The sequence below is a fragment of the Bubalus kerabau genome, chromosome 6 (genome assembly GCF_029407905.1).
Source record: "Bubalus kerabau isolate K-KA32 ecotype Philippines breed swamp buffalo chromosome 6, PCC_UOA_SB_1v2, whole genome shotgun sequence".
Lineage (NCBI taxonomy): Eukaryota > Metazoa > Chordata > Mammalia > Artiodactyla > Bovidae > Bubalus > Bubalus kerabau.
This window is the reverse complement of record NC_073629.1, coordinates 102,029,225-102,045,897: the sequence shown is the minus strand read 5'-3', so window position 1 is coordinate 102,045,897 and position 16,673 is coordinate 102,029,225. Positions and strand designations below refer to the sequence as shown.

General features: G+C 53.8%; 1 protein-coding gene and 1 long non-coding RNA gene across 5 annotated transcripts in view; one reads left to right on the top strand and one right to left on the bottom strand.

Annotated features, from left to right (window-relative positions):
- The window catches only part of RNF220 (ring finger protein 220), a 267,983-nt gene that overhangs the window by 233,747 nt on the left and 17,563 nt on the right, over nt 1-16,673 (top strand). For 3 of the 4 annotated variants that reach the window (XM_055586085.1, XM_055586086.1, XM_055586087.1), the window contains exons 3-5: nt 6,086-6,131; nt 9,620-9,721; nt 14,917-14,959. In XM_055586085.1, the coding sequence (XP_055442060.1) occupies nt 6,086-6,131; nt 9,620-9,721; nt 14,917-14,959 (191 nt within the window). Of the gene's footprint in view, nt 1-6,085; nt 6,132-9,619; nt 9,722-14,378; nt 14,785-14,916; nt 14,960-16,673 lie in introns of those variants that run through there. The other variant, XM_055586088.1, reaches the window with a different exon arrangement.
- LOC129655550 (uncharacterized) lies at nt 8,203-14,448 on the bottom strand. Its single transcript, XR_008716037.1, has 2 exons — nt 14,001-14,448; nt 8,203-9,842 (listed from the first exon to the last, which is right to left on the bottom strand). It is a non-coding gene; the product is annotated as an uncharacterized LOC129655550 (long non-coding RNA).

Here is a 16,673-nt window from a genome sequence, read left to right as displayed (position 1 = left end):
AGGGGATCTTCCCAACCCAGGGATCGAACCTGCATCTCTTGAGTCTCCTGTGTTGAGCAGGCCGATTCTTTACTGCACAACCTGGGAAGGGCTACCACTGGGGTAGGTAATAATTATTAACTCCATTTTACAGACGAGGAAACTGAGATACAGAGAGGTTAAGTGACTTCTCTAAGGTTGCACAGCCTGTGAAGTGGTAAAGATAAGGGGTCAAAACCAAGCAATCTGACTCGAGAGCCCACACTTTTAACCACTCCCCTTCCCCTCAACAACACACACCCAGGACTAGCCTAGAACAGAGAGGGGAAGCAACATCCTTCTGCAGTTGAGTTCCACACCTTGGCTATGCTGGAGTGCTTCTGGGTGGAGGACTTCCCAACAGAAACTGAGAACAGAGGCAGAGATGAAGGGACACCCGCCCCGCCCCGCGCAAGGGTCTGGAGAGTGGGGGCCCGAGCTCTTTCTGCCTCCTCACTGGGGGCCACACCACAGCCTAGCCCCTGTGGCCCCATCCACGCACTGCCCAGGGCACCCACTTGTGCCCACATAAGTGTTCCACCCGCTCCCGTGACCCTCCGGCAATCCCTCCTGCCCCACAGCCTCTCAGAGGGTCCCCTACTTTCACATCTTTGGCCCCGGTCAATTTCTCCGCTCCCCGCCCCCCAGTCTTTACGGGTGCCCCAGCCCTCACCGTTAGCTCACGCGTCCCCCACTTCTGTGCCCCTCGTGCCCAAGCCCAGCCCAGCACCCCCTAACCCCTGGTATGTTTCCCCCCTCCTCAACCCGGTGTCTGACAGCCGGACAGCGGGATCTGCACAGCAAGTGAAATTCCCGTCGGATCGATAAAGCCGAAGCGCTGGCGGCGACGGGTCGATGGTTTTATCTGTCTCGGCCCCGCCGCGCCCGGCGCGCTGACAGTCCGACCGGCCGGCAAAGGCGTTCAAGGGCAGCCGCGCCCGCCGCCCCCTCCCCTCGCCTATACGCCCCCCCTCCCTGCGGCCGCTGCGCCCACCGGACTGCAGGCTGGACCTCCCCGCCGCCGCCCTCGTGATTTATCTGGATTTTTAATTGGAAAAAATTTGCGAATTAATTGATTTCAGGAACTTGCCAATTAACATTGTAATTGGGTGCGTGATAAATTCCCAAGGAGCATGTCAGCTCCCTCCGGGCTGAGGGCCGTGGCGCCCGGGTGGGCGGGGAGGGCCCCCAGCCTTGGCTGCCCTTGCCCCGCCCCTGCCCGCTCTCCGGGAGACCAGAGGAGAGGAGAGGAGGTTGGGAGGGCTCGGAGACTCCCTCCTTCCTCTTCCCCACCTCAGTTTCGACCTGACAGGGGCCTTTGACCAGGTTATTTCACAGACGGGGAAACCGAGTCCTGCAGGAGGGCAGAGCCTGTGCGTGCATCGCTCAGAGTGTTCTGGGCAGAACCCAGGTGAGGGCGTCCCCAGTCACTGTGGCCTCCCCAGCTCTCTAGTCCGCCCCTCTGTCCCCTTCTCGGCTCCTGTCCTTTCTTTCTTTTCCTCTCCTCTCCAGCTGTCCCTTCCCCCTCTCACCCTCCCTTTGCCCCCACTCCCACCCCCTTCCCTCAGCCTGGCCAGCTCCTGAGTCTGTGGATGCTGCTGCCAGGGTGCCCTTCCTTCCATTGCCCTCCCACAGAGTCAGTCCCAGAGGCGCTCCTCTGGGTGGGCCTGGTTTGCGCTCTCTGGCCCCTTCTGCCCAACAGCACAGAGCATGCCCCCCACATAGCACGCTGCTATTTTTAGACACACCTAAGGGCTCACACTGGTTGGGCTTCCCTGGTGGTTCAGCTGGTAAAGAGTCCGCCTGCAATGCTGGAGACCTGGGTTCAATCCCTGGGTTGGGAAGATCCCCTGGAGAAGGGAACACCTACCCAGTCCAGTATTCTGGCCTGGAGAATTCCATGGACTGTATAGTCCATGGGGTCACAAAGAGTCAGACACGACTGAATGTCCCAAACTAGGGCTGGCTGGTTTTCACAGACACCAACACAAATGTATGTAGACAACATACAGTCACACACCCTCCCCCATTCCAACACAGATACATGTGCTCACACCTACCCCCTCAAAGAACCACTTCCCACAGATGCTCGTCCCCACAGGCACACAGGCAGATAGACCCAGGAAGACGAGTCAGAACTTCTGCTGGCAAAGCACTCACACTTCTCAAAACACTTGTACATTCGAGATCAGAGGCAATGCCCCCACACACTCCCTCACCTCATCCTCTCTTTACCCCTTTCAGTCCTGCACAGGCATTCCAACTGACCCCAGGATTCAGCTAGCTGGACCAAGAACAGCAAAGTTAGATTGGGGACAGATAGTGGAGAGCCTTCAGTGCCAGAGGGTCACCTTAGAGTGGGGGAATTAGAATATCTGTGAGCTGGAGAAGCTTAATCAGAGAACTGAGCTGTAGGAGAATCGCTCTGGAGGTGGCATGGAGCAGAATTTGGGGGTAGAAGCAAGGAAGCAAGTGAGGAAGTTAGGCAGGGTCCAGGGGACAGATGATGAGGCTCACCTAGCACAATGGCAGTGGCAGTGGGAACAGAGAAGAAAGAATGGTGAGAGACTGGTGGGGGACTAAGCAAGATAACTTAGCTGATTACTTGTGGGGCACTTACTGACTTCGCTTTCTGACTTGACTCACAGGAACGGTGTCGATAGTAGAGAAGCAAGTATCTGAGGGAAGGAGGAGACTGTAGACAGAGCTCTGGGTGCCCTGAGCTTTCTCTGGGATGGTGATAGTGTGGACGTGGACAGACAGACAGACTGGCAGGACATAGATGGGAGCTGGAGATCGACAGGCAGGTTGGACAGTGGTCCCCAAACTTCTCTGTGGCCCTCAGACAGGAGTTTCTACCCAGAAATAGCAAAGAACCTTGGACTCTTTCAGAGATCACACAGAACTGAAACTGAGGCTTGGCTTGGAGGGCCCTGAGCTCAGAGACCTTTTTCTGGAGGCTTCCTCAGCCACTCTGAGATCTGGTTTAGTCAGTGTTTTAAAGGGGCTGGAAGGAGCCAGAGGGAGGCTGGGTGACTCTAGAGGAGAGGCGGGGTGTGGAGATGGCAGTGCCCCCACCCCTACTTAAGCCTTATTTAAGGCCGGCCTCGGTGTTTGGTTGGGTAATGAACTAGATAAACAATTCCCCAAATAGATTAAAACGAAGTGTAACTTACAAAGGCGGCTGGTGATGATGGTTTATTCCCGGGCAGCACACCATTTCTTTATTTCCAAGGATAATTCAGTGTAAATCACCTTAATTAAAAGTGTCAGCCCAGCCCATGAATATTGTACTTAGGAACGCGTTTCCTGGGTCCCAGTTATAATTTAAAACCCATGGATCACTAGGCAGCGAGTGACTGAGAAGGGAGGAAATCGTTGGGGGCGGGCTGTGGAAACTGGGAGGGACGAAGGCAGAGCCGAGTGGATGGGCTGGGCGGGAGCCTGGCTGCCAGCGGCTGGGGGCTCAGAGCTCTCCTCTCCAAGGTGGGCCCCTCGCCAGACTCCTCTCTCTGGGGTAAGCAAGCACACTTGGAGGTAATCAGGTTGTTGGAGGAAAGGTAGGGAGGGAGGGGGGAGGGGGGTGCTTGCTCTGGGAGAGGGAAGGAGTCTGACAGTCCAGCTGGAGGGAAGGTGAAGAGGATTGCAGGAAAAGACCCAGAGGACTGGCCAAGGGAGAGGCTGGACATCCTGGCCCTGAATGTCTTCATTTCTGTTCACCGGCAGAGTAAACAAAAGCTCAGAGTCAGCAGGGCCCTCCCCAAAGTGGAGACAGTAAAACAACTCAGACCTCAGCCCTCCATCCTGAGTGTCTTTAGGAGGCAGTGGGGCCAACAGAAAAGCAGCACTCTGGACTCTGTCAGATAGGAACGCAAATCCCAAACCCTGCCTGGGCTGTGTGAGCAGTGAGGTGTCACCCAGCCCACCAGTCAACTCAAGTTTTTGTGAAGATCAAAGGGATGACACACTTGAAGCTCCTAGCCCATGCCTGTCACGTGTGGTGGGTGCACAATTGTTCAGTCTTTCCTCTTCCATTTCACCCTGATTCTGCTCAGAAAACACTCAGACCTCAGTCCAGGGGCCTGGTGGGAACAGTGTCATATAGTAGATGCCTCATTTCTCTCGCTGTAGGTCCAGGAATGGGGCTGGTAGCAGGGCGACAACAGCATTTGTTAGCGGAATGAAGGAAAGACAAAAGTAACAGACTCACATCTAGTTGTTCCTTAATGGCAGCTCAGTTTCCTCTCTGTATCCCTTGTGCCCGGATCAGGAGCAGGAACATGGGGACCACTTATGAACAAAATGCCACTGAATGGAACCCAGTTTGGTGGTCTCTTCCTGTCTGTGATGCCCCCACTGTGTGATCAGACAGGCAGACAGCTGGTTTTTTGTTTTCTTTTTTTAATATTTTGGCCACATCATGTGCCACGCAGGAGCTTAGTTCCCTGACCGGAAATCAAACCCACAACCCCCCCCTACCCCACCACAAGCTATTTTTAACACTCAGATCTTAGTCTCAGCCTGCTGCCAAGCTACCGGCCCCTTCACTATGACGTACGTGTCTGCTTCTGTGGGTATGTCCATGTACGGCTGCATTTGTGGCTGCCTGAGTGTTGGGCGTGTGGCAGCACACGTGGGTGTCTGTACCTGTGCATGCTTGTGTGAAGGTGGGCACGTGAGCAGCTCTTCATCCGGGCCTGGGTGACAGTTGTGAATGTCTTTAAGGACACGGCCCTGGGAACACGACTCTGCCTGCGCCTCTGTGTGCATGTCTGAACCTCGGTGTGACCACACGTTGACAGAATTATAGAGACAATGGATATGTGCGTATCCGCCTTTACACCGGGGTTTCTCAACCTCAGCACTATTAACATTTGGGCTGGGTAGTTTTTTGTTGTGAGGGGCTATCCAGTACCCTCTAGGATGGTTAATCCCCTGTACCCACTACATGCCAGGAGAAAACTGCCCGCTCCCAGCTATGACGATCAAAAATGTCTCCAAGTGTTGCCAGTTGTCCTCTGGGGGGCAAATGGCCCTGGATAGAGAACCTCTACTTTATCCAGCTCTGCCTATGCCTTTGCTCACATATTAGGTGTGTCATGCCTGTCCCTGTGGGTGTTCCGTGTCCACACGGCCTGCGTGTGCCCGGGTGTCTGCCCTGGCTGTGTCTTCTGTGCTGTATGGATCTCTCGGGTATGCTCTACCTGTACTGCTTGTATGTGCATGGGAACCCTATGGGAATGCGCTGTTTCTGCCTCCCGCCGTGTTCCAGCTGGCGCCTGTGTGTGCGTTTGTGTGCATGTGCTAGCACATGCGTGAATGTGTGAGCACAGATGTGGTGAGCATAGAGGGGGCAGCAGGGCGGGAGGGACAGGAACAGGGATATTAATGTTTCTGAAGTGGATCTGATTTGATACGTCTTGTTCCATTGTCAGCATCTGTTTAGCGGGGATTTGTAATACTTTGTGGCTCTGGATCACTCATGCTTAGCGCTGGGATGTGGCCTTGCATACCAATTTTGTTATTAAACACAGTCCTCGCCTCCCCCACAGCCCATCCATCACCTCCCCCACCCCGGCCCCCGCCTGCTCCGAGCCACCCACCATATTTCAGGGCCTAGCTCCCGCCCGCCCGCCCGCCGCGCCCGATGCCGGAGGGCCTGGGGCTGACAAATTGAATCAGGAGGAGATCATTCCTGGCCTAACGCAGTTTGCCGCATGTTGGAGGGAGAAGTGACAAGAGCCATGGCAGTTCCATCACCCCCCTCCCATAGGAGCTGAGTGTAGGCTGGGGACAGGGGATGGAGGGGAGGGGCAGGACAGGCGCAATCCTCAGGGCTGACAGCATGGGTCAGGTGAAGCCCCTTCCCTCAGATCCACAAGACAGCCTGCCACGCCTCGTGTCTGTCCCCCCGCCCGGGAGCCAACTCTGGCCCCTGACCCCGGATGGAGGCTGAGCCGAGCTGGGCAACGCTGGCTGTCTTCTCCCCCTGGGGTCTTCTTGCTGTTCTCTTGCATGCCCTGGGCAGCAAGTGGAATGGTCACCCTGTTCTCTTCTTTCTTGGCAGCAAGAATTCCCTTCTGAAGGATGCCATGGCTCCAGGCACCCCCAAGGTAGGTGGACAATTGTGTGTTTTTTCCTACCCATCCTAACATAGGCCCACCCAGAACTGGTTCCTGAGAAAAAGGAGCTCTTCTTGGATCCCCAGCTGTCTTCAGGGTTTGATCGTCAGCCTGGGGTCTCGGGCTGCCCTGTGCACTCGAGCACATGCATGCAGTCTGAGTGGGAGCTGGAGTATGCTCATCTGACTCCCTCCTCTTCCAGTCAAGATGGGGTCAAAGCCAAGAATGAACCGGGGGAGTGGGAGACCCAGACACTGTAAGTCTGGAGAGACTCAGAAGGAGGAAGGTGAGCTGCAGCAGGTAAAGAAAAATATAGACATGCAGATCAAGACAGCTGGTACGGGGCCTTACAAAGCCAGCCCATGGGATGAGTGCATGAGCTTTGTCCTGAGGGCAGCAGGGAGCCAGAGAGGATGTGGGGCTCATTTGAGACCATCTGACTCTCTGAACAGACACTATGAAAGGGAAGCTTGAAAACATCAGATGGAGAAAGGAAGAGTGAAGGACAGGGGCTCAAAAAAGGGGCCAAAGGCCTCAGCAGGATGGCATGACTCGAACCGAGAACTCTCATAGGTGGCCACAGACGTAGACGGTACTGCGTCCTCAAGGGGGATGATGTTTTGAAGGAGTGGGGACCTGGGGAGGAAGACTAAACCCTTACCAAGTGTCCCCTTTCCCCCACCCCTCAGTAAGGTGGCATCCTATCTTAATAAATTCTCACAATGACTTGTAAAGGCAGGAATTCTCAGCCCTTTCTATAGGGAGTGAGGAATGAGTGGATGAAACTTACTTTCTGGCCATGCCACAGGGCTTGTAGGATCTTAGTTCCCCAACCAGGGGATGAACCTGCACCCTTGGCAAAGTGCAGAGTCCAAACCACTGGTCCACCAGGGAATTCCTCAGAATGGATGAAATCAGTCAGTGTGTGTGGAGCGATTAGAGCAGAAGCCAAGAACAGAGTCTGGGACTCCTGTGGGGGCGGGGTCAAGAGAAGGCCCCAGAGCCACGGAAGGAGCAGAAGAGGAACAGTGATGAGTAAGGAGGGGCACAGGAGAGCATGGTGTCCTGGGGCCCTAAGGGAAAAAAATCTCAAACCGTCTGGGGTAGTCAGATGTCAAACAGGAGGGCTGGAGAAGGAGGCTGTTGTATTTAGATGTCTTATAGGTACAGGTGACCTCTGAGAGGGCACTTTTGGGAAAAGGAGCCAGAGTGAAAATATTACTTCCAGGGGGTTGGCCCGTCTCCCCTGCAGGCCTGTCTAAAGGAGTGGACTCGAGCTCCATGCACTCAACACAGCAAGGTAGACAGAGGAGTGGCAGGGGACCTAGCCCAGGCCTGGACAGATGCAGGCCCTGGCCAAGAAAGCAAAGCCCTCCCAGCCCTAAAGGGAGAAGATGTGGGGGGAGAAGTCACACTGGCTAAGCCTAGCCCAGCCTGCAGTCTTCAATGGAGACAGGTCACCAGGTCAGGCACAACCACTGACCTGACACCTAAGCGTGGCTGGCAGGGCTGAGGACTTGACCCGTGAGGCCTCTGTTCAAAGCACAAACACACACAGACCACATTCATACTTGGTTCCCCACATGCACCGATGCACACCCACTCACCTACCCATAGCCCATCAGAATACTTACACAGGAAATCTTAAACATGTGCGGATTCCTGCAACCACCACCGTCTGGATTATTGATAATCAGATTCGGAGGCAATGGCCACCACTTACTCACTTCTAGATATAAGTTCATGCCCCAAAGCTGAGGGTTTCAGGGTCTGTCTTGCGCCTTGACCAAGGCTTTAGGGAAGCAGGTCATGGGTGGAAGAGGCATGAGGTATAAGGTTCAAGCAAGAGACTGAGAGGACAGGGAGAAGGAGGGAGGGAGGAGGAGGAGAGGGCGAGGGGGCCTCAGACAAGATTGATGGCCTCGTTGCCATTAAGAAAAAAATTAGCCGGTGGCGGCTATCATATTAAAGGGTGAAGAAGCCGTGAATTATTTTCTTAAAGATCTTATCGCTTACAATGATAATTTTACCTTCCAAAAGGCCACTTTTAATGAGGCGAAGAGCCAGGCAAAAAGTCATGATTTAATGCTGGGATTTTTTTTTCAAAACACATTTTACTGCTTTTTGGTCCATGTTTAAAAAGCGCCAGTGACCTTTTTTTATTCCGTTTGCCCCAGGTGTAATTCTGAGGCCTCTCAGGGCTTCTAACCTAGAGAGAATGAGAGAGCACGCGCAAGCAAATGAGCTCAAGCTTTCTCCTGATGGAGGGGCGGGGGCCCCACAATGTTGTCCCTCCTCAGCATCCTCCTTGGGACCAGAGGAGGAGGACATTGCCTGAAAGCCCACCTCTTCTCTGAGCTGGGAGCTGAGGCACTCACTAGGCCTCCCACTGGGCCAGGGTGGGTGAGGAAGGGGCCCCAAGTTGCAGGGAATCCCACCCCAGGCCCTGCCCGGCCTCCTCCCCGATCCAGCTCCTGGGCTGAGGCCGAGTCAGGGAGCCCTGCCAGACCAGCAGCTGCCCCCTCCCCTCCCAGGGCCCTCAGGCGTGAGGATGTGCAGCGTGGCCACCGCATGCGGGTCACATCCTAAGGCTCAGTCGGAGATGAAGGATAAATGGCTGCTCCATCTTTCCCAGATTGCTTTCTTTGGGCTGTCACTGGCGATTTGGCATGGTTTTCTAGGCTGGGGAGGCCTCCGAGGGAATTGTATGCTTCCGGCTCAGAGCTGTGCAGGCTGGAGAAGGTGGGGGGTGGGGGGGCGCGGGAAGTATGGATTGCTTTCAGGCCTCCAGGCCCCCAGTTTGCAGCTGAACAGGCCTTGGCACAAGCCAGCAAGAACAGGCTGAATGTGCCATGTGGTATTTAGAATTGTGGAGCTCGCGCAGTTTAAAGCAGACAGTTTATTAATCTAAACTGCGGCGTATGTAGAAGAGGCCATGCGGGATTGACACGGGGGGATTACTTTTGCTGTGGTTTTTGCTGGGGTCACCGCCACAGCACAGGGAGAAGTGGAGCCAATGCACATTCCTAGTTGCATGGAGGAAACTCATACATACTATTTAATTTACTGTCTCCATAGCGGGGCTGCCACCAGCCTGTATTAGGGGCAAGCAGAGTGGCAGGGATGTGGCTCTGCCCCAACCCTTTAGGGTCCCAGAGTCTCTGCTCCCTACGGGAGAACAAAGCCTATACAGCCTCAGCCCCCTGGGAGGCCTGCCCCACAGGGACAGAGATTAGTTGGGGTGGAGGAGACTGGACCCTCTCCAGGGGCTTCCACCCATCCCCAGGATCAAGCCATCCTCTCCCACAACCAGACTCCGGGGCCTGACCACATGCCTTTAGAATCTCAAGTGTAGCCTCCACCCCCCTGCTCTCCTTTTCTCTGCCCCCCTCCTAAAAGCGCCATAGGACCCAACACCCTAGGGGATGGACTGTAGGTCTCACTCAGCCTGAGGCCATGTGTCCTTTTTCTTCTTTCAGTCCCTCTTGTTGTCTGCTTCCATCAAGAGGGAAGGAGAGTCTCCGACGGCATCACCACACTCATCAGCCACCGACGACCTGCACCACTCAGACAGATACCAGGTGAGCAGGGCAGGCTGGGCACTTGGATGAGTCCATCAGAGTTAACCCAGTTAACTCCTCCTCTCCCCAGAAGACGGGCAGGGGACTGAACTGTGTTTGGTTCCCGTTGCGTCTAATGACCCTAAGTGAACCAGAAGGCACAGGTGTCATGGAACGTGTCTTACACAGATGGACTTGAGGGAGAGATGCCAAGGTCACCTGGGCCTGGGTGGGCTCTTCAGAAGCATCCCAGCCATCTGCCCTCTAGGGTTCAGTGTCATCAAGGACCCAGGGATGTGGCCCAGCATCACCTAAAGACTTCACACTTCAAAAACCAGAATCCCCTGAGCAAAGAGCCATCAATTCTGCCAGACCATAGTGTTGGGCATGGTGGGGGTAGAATACTGCCTGTGAGTGCCTTGGGCAAACAGGATAGGAATAACCATACAGTCCTCAAGCAGCAAAGCAGGAGGGGACTTAAGGGGAACATTCCAGCTTATCCAGACCTTCTTTGTGGAGGGAAGGAGAAAGGGCTTCCCTAGAAGCTTGTGTCTGAGAACAGACAGAGCCCCACCTGCAGGAGCCCGTCAGAGGGTGTAAGCAGAGCCTGCTCCAAGGAACGTGTGCCTGAACGGCAGTGGGGCTTCTCAGGGAGCCATGATGTGAAAAGAGAAACGCAGCCCTGACTAATGCAAAGAAACAAGGTGGCAGGGACCTGTCATCTCGGGCAGGGAACCAGGGTCACTGCTGGCACTCAGGAAGCCTTTCCTGGAATTTGAGGTCTTCTCTCTGGGTGCCTCTTCCTCCCCACTGACACAGCCTGGCATCAGGTACAGAGCTTGGTGAGTGAAATACCACGTACAGACTGTATACCAGCTTCCACTGGCACCTCCTCTGTTCGATGCTTCTGTATGCGACTCAAAGTACAGAGCCCAAAGTTTCAGCTCTGAGGAGGGATCCCTACTCTTGTGACCCCTAGTTTAAGAAAGGCAGTCAGTCCTCACCTAGACAATCCTGCTTCAAGATGGAGCAACGACCCAACTTGAGGGAATTCTGGGATAGGGAGATAGGGCTCCATCCCAGAGAATTCCACTCCCAAGGGAAACAGAGCCCTGCCTTTGGAGGCTCTTCTGTCTACTTCAGCCACAGCATCAGCCCCACTATTTGCTGAGCCAGGGAGAGGAACCATCAGGCACAGATATGACACGCTAGACACAGGCTAAGTGTGCTAAGGAATGGCACCAAGGCCTCCAGGGCCATACACGTTGATTTAGATTCAACCTGTGTTTCCAGCTTCCATTCCTAATACTGCCTTCTATGAACCCTGTGGTCTATGGTCGCCAGATTAATGCTAACCACTCCTTGACTGTGCCATTCCTTTCTTGCCTCTGTGTGTTTTCACACATGCTGTTTTTAATGGGATTATTTTACTCCACCCTATCAAATTTCTATTTATTCTTCAACAAACTGCCCCAATCTCCACTGCTCTAGGAAGCCTTTCTGGACTAGCATTCTCTTCTCATGACCCCTGTGTGTCCCTGTCATTGCTCTGATCACCCTATACTGTGATCACCCATTTAATGTTTCCGTTATCTGCTGCTGCTACTGCTGCTAAGTCACTTCAGTCGTGTCCGACTCTGTGCGACCCCATAGACGGCAACCCACCAGGCTCCCCCGTCCCTGGGATTCTCCAGGCAAGAATATTGGAGTGGGTTGCCAGTTCCTTCTCCAATGCATCAAAGTGAAAAGTCAAAGTGAAGTTGCTCAGTCGTGTCCAACTCTTAGCGACCCCACGGACTGCAGCCTACCAGGCTCCTCTGTCCATGGGATTTTCCAGGCAAGAGTACTGGAGTGGGGTGCCGTTGCCTTCTCCGTTCCGTTATCTACAAGTATATAACAAGCCATCCCCAAACTTAGTGGCTTGAGACAACTTTGATTTCTCATGATTCTGTCGGTTGACTAGAGCTTTCCTCATTCATGAAGCTCATTCAGCTGGAGGACTAGCTGGGCTGGAAAGTCCAAAATGGCCTCACCACATGTTGAGAGATCAGGGATCTTGATTTTCTTCCATATGGTCTATCATCCTCCAGTAGGTTAGACTGACTGCCTTACTTGGCAGTCTCAGGGCAGTGTCATGCCAAGAGGGTGAAGGCCAAAGCTGCAAGGCCTCTTGAGGCCTAGACTCTACAACTCACCCATCACTTGGCAGAGCAAGTCACAGGGCCAATACATAATCAAGGGATGAGGAAATGCAGCTTGTGATAGGAGGAACTGTGAAAAGTTGTAAACATACTTTATCTATCATGAGACTCACTCTTGCATTAGATTGGGGTTGGGGGGTTCTCTCTAAGGCAAAAACGTCTTATCCTTCTTTACTCCCTGGCTTTACTCAACCATGTATCTAGTACTCATGCTCAGTTCAGTGTCCTTGCCTTTAAGGGGTTAGATTTGCAGATAGATAATTTCTAAGTACTTTAAATGCTATGCGGAGAAGGCAATGGCACCCTACTCCAGTACTCTTGCCTGGAAAATCCCATGGACGGAGGAGCCTGGTAGGCTGCAGTCCATGGGGTCGCGAGGAGTTGGACATGATTGAGTGACTTCACTTTCCCTTTTCACTTTCATGCATTGGAGAAGGAAATGGCAACCCACTCCAGTGTTCTTGCCTGGAGAATCCCAGGGACGGGGGAGCCTAGTGGGCTGCTGTCTATGGGGTCGCACAGAGTTGGACACGACTGAAGTGACCTAGCAGTTAAATGCTATGATGGGAATGTAAATAAGTTTCTAGGAGAGCACAGTGGAAAGAGAAAAATCAGAATAAGATTCACAGAGGAGGTAATGACTGAACAGAATGCGCAGGAGTTCACTTTGGTGGACAAGGAAGAAAAGATATTCCCGACCAAGGCAACACTATGTGCAAAGGACACAGGTGTAACACAGAATGATGTATCTGGGGACCCACCAGCAGCTCAGTTTTGTTAGAATGTAAAACACAAGGGGAACTGGTAGAAGGTGAAGCTCGAATTCCCTGATCTATACACAATGCCTGGCATGTAGTAGTTGCTCAATTATGTTGTTTAAAAAAAATCCTCAAACTTGGCTTTGAAATCAGAGGGGACTGGTTTCTGCTTTGGATTCCCATTTACTTAGCCCCTGCTGGGTTACCTAACCCTTTAACCATTACCTCACTTTACCCTCATAGCAACTGTGCAAGCTAGGATTCATTGCCCCAATTTATTGCTAAGGAAATGGAGAAGGGGCCTAGAGAGAAGTGACTTTTCTAAACACACATACATGTGAAGAACCAAGTCAGGCTGAGTCTGTCTGGCCCTGAATCCTAGATCGCTCCCCAGCCCTCCAGTGGGCTCAGGAACTTCCCTCATAAACATCCTCCTCTCCTTCCTACGGATTTCTTCTGCATGCCAGACCCTGTGCTGGGTGACTGCATGGAGATGAGCTCCCAGGGAGAAGGGACAGGTCCAAACAATCAAAATATCCAAATTCAAAGTGAAGCCAAGGGACTGTGAAAACTAAAGAAGCAGCAACTAACCCAACATTGGGGGAAATGTGAAGTCTTCCCACCCAGAGTCCTGTAGGATGAACAACAGTTAACCAAGCAAGGAATACAGGTGCATGGAGAATCATCTAGCCCAGAGTGCAGAGTATGGAGTGCTCAGAGAGCTACAGGTAGCTCTGCAACGCTGAGTGTCAGGAAGGCCAAAGGAGAGAGCAGGAATGGTAGAAGAGGAGTCGGGAGAAGCAGGCAGAGCAGATCAGAGATGACCTGTATGCAGATCATCTCAGTGGAGACCCACTGAAAGATTTAAAGGAGAAGAAGGAAAGAGGGTCAGTTTTGCATGATAGGAAGATCACACTGCATGTAGTGTGAAGGACAGGGTACAGAGGAAGCTGGAGATCAGAAAGCCAGAAGGGTGACAGCTGCAAATTTAGAGAGCTCAGGAAGATTATGATACAGCAGTACATCCCAGAGAGGCATAGCGACTGAAGAAACACACAGGGATGTCTTGCCTATGCCAAGTTCTGTGCCGAGCTCTGGGTTCACTCATGACTCACACAAGGTCCCGTCCCTGGAGTGGTCTGATAAAAATCTGTATAAGCCATACTGAGGGTAGAGATTGAAGTAGAGAGGAAATGATAGTTTTCAAACAGGTCTAGAAGGATAAGTAGGAGATACACAGAGGTGGAGATTAGAAGGTTTAAAAGACCTTTAAAGGTAGACTCTCGGAGAGAAGAATTGAGCGCGAGAAACTGAAGGAGGGTGGGATCAAGGACGACTCACTTTCAAGCTTCTGGTGTGGGCACACCAGAGTAGATGGTGGTATCCCGTTAGGAACTGAGAATCCTGGAGGAAAGCACTTGTTTGAGGGATGCTGGGTTCCAACTCGTGGGTGTGCGTTACCAGTAGCAGCTCCAGGGGTTGTCCAGAAAACAGCTGAAATGTTTGGAATCCTCTAGGGTCCAGACTGCTGGGGGCTGGACAGTTGGGACTTACGGTGGCACGACCCGCGGCGACCAGGAAGTCCTACGCCACCTCCCCAGCAAAGGGGTAGAGGCGCGGGAGGCGGGAGCCGGGCGGGGCTCCGGGACGGAAGAAGCCCCGCGCTAAGAAGGGGCGTGGAGTTGGGTGGGAGGACCTCGCAGCCGCTAAAACCGGGGCGGGCTGGTTTTGGCGGGCGGTGGGAGGAACCCCTGGGCGGCCTCAGCCTGTTGCTGCCCGAGTGCGAGCAGCTGTTTCCTGGTCCTGGTCCGGCAGACCCACCCCTCCACCCGCCACTTCTTGAACTTTCACCCCCGGCGCGCGACGGCGGCGGGTCACATGATCAAGGCCAACATGGCCGCCGCCGCCGCTGGGAGCTGAGGTGCCGCCGCCGCCGGGCAGCCAGGGGGAATCCGCCCGCATCGCCGCCCTCGCCGGCCGGGCGGCCGCGGGGCCCGGAGCGCCGGAGGCCGGGGCTGGGGCGGCACCGCGCGGCGGCCTCCGGGGCCCGCTAGAGCAGCCCCCGGCGGCTATGCCGAGGGCCCGGAGCGGCCGGCGGAGCAGGGGGGCCGGCGGGAGGGAGGAAGTAGGTTTGTTTACGGGCTGTTTGGGGCGGGGCAGGCCTGGACCGGGGTCCGGGGCTGGGGCGGGGGCTGGGATTCCCGGCCGCGCTGACGCTGTCTTCTCTTTTTTGCATCTGCCCGGGATTTTCTCCCAGACCTTCTTGCGAGTGCGAGCCAACCGGCAGACCCGACTGAATGGTGAGTCTTGCGCAGCCCCTCCCTTCGCCCCACCCCCGGCCTCCTCCCTCTCACTGCCTGCAGCTCTTGGCTCGCCTGGGTCTCTTTAACGTTAGGGCCCGTTGGTTTCCTCGCAATCACAGCGCCTCAGTATGTGCCGACCGAGGCTGCCGCCCTCAGTTTCCCCATCTGTTTAATGGAGGTGATGGTTGCCAGCTCTTGCGTGAGCCTCTCTAGGCCTTGAAGAACCCTGGGGGGCAATAAGTGGCAGAGAATGAGGAACAAGCCACACAATTCCACTTGGGAGCTCCGCTTTGAATTTGCAAACTGCTGGGACCTCACTGTACAAGCCGGCAGGGCGCTGAGAATGTTTTTCTTCCAGTTTTTAATCAGTGCCCAGTCGTGTGAATACAGCCTCTCTGCTGAGACTTGACAATGCAGTGAGATCTGGAGTTCCCACGGCAACAGGAACTAACTCATCCCAGGGCTCTTTGAGTTATCAGTCAGCCCACATTTCACAAAGGTGATCAGCGTGGGCTCAACAGCTCTTAGAGGCCTTGTCTGAAAGCACGCTGCGTATGCACTACCTAGCAGCCGCCCCCCCCCCCCCCCCTTTTTGGATTCAAACCTCTGGAGCATTCCTGTTTGCTGAACAAACTGGATGATCTAGTTTTTTGTGCCGACTAGGGTGTGGTATATCTGGGGGTTGGCTGTAAGGGGCTTGGGGGTCTCTGGACCAGCTGGTAAGGCCATCGATGTTCAAGATCCCCAGTTCCTGCCACTTGGTTTCTGCTGCCAGGCTGAGCCCCAGATTGGGAAAAGGAGAGCATTTATCATGGGCCAGCCCCATGTTAAGCGTCTTTATCATAACTGAGAGGGAGTGTTAACACTCGTTTTGTAGATGAGGAAACTGAGGCTGGGACAGGTGAAGTGATTTTTTGAAAACCACACAGCTGGGATATAGCCGAGCCATGGTTTGAACCGGTTAACCCACTCTAGTATTCTTGCCTGGAGAATTCCATGGACAGAGGATCCTGATGGATTATATTATAGTGCATGGGGTTGCAAAGAGTCGGACAGACTGAGCGATAAACACACACCTACCTCCAAAGCCTGTGCTGCTTGGACCATGCCATGCTGCCTCCTTGGCAATACTTTGACTCTTCCTGATAGTGGAAGCTTCCAGGTAGGGAACATACTTTTCCCTATCATGCTTTAGTAAGCTTAGTTTAGGACTTAGAAGATGGATGGCAAGAAAATAACCAAACCTGCCTTGCTTATCTAAGAATTTCCAGGTGATGCCCAGTCCATCAGGGTGCTTTCCTGGGACCACAAGGAGTTTTCTGGCATGAGTGGCTTGGGCGAGGAGAGCATCTAGTGTCCTAGCTTCCTTGGCAATCCTGTGAGATTCACCTCTTTATTCAATTTATCAGTGTCTCTCATCGTCTCCTTCTTACCAGAGAGGCATTCCCTCCGGCTCTAGGCAGGTTAGGGGATGCACCTTTGTACCGGAGCACGGCTCCATACAGCCTTCTCGAACTCTGAGAGTCACTTGCTCAATGCCTTTCTGGTATCTGGCATCCCTTCTCCACCCCAGCCCTGGCTCTAGAGTGTCAAGGTGGCTTGAGCCTGAGATTCCAAGGGTTAGGGCAGTCAAGGTGAAAGAGTCTAGATCTTTGTCCACAAAATCAAGTGGGCACCAGAACATGGTCACATCTGTAGTGAGAGCAGCGGA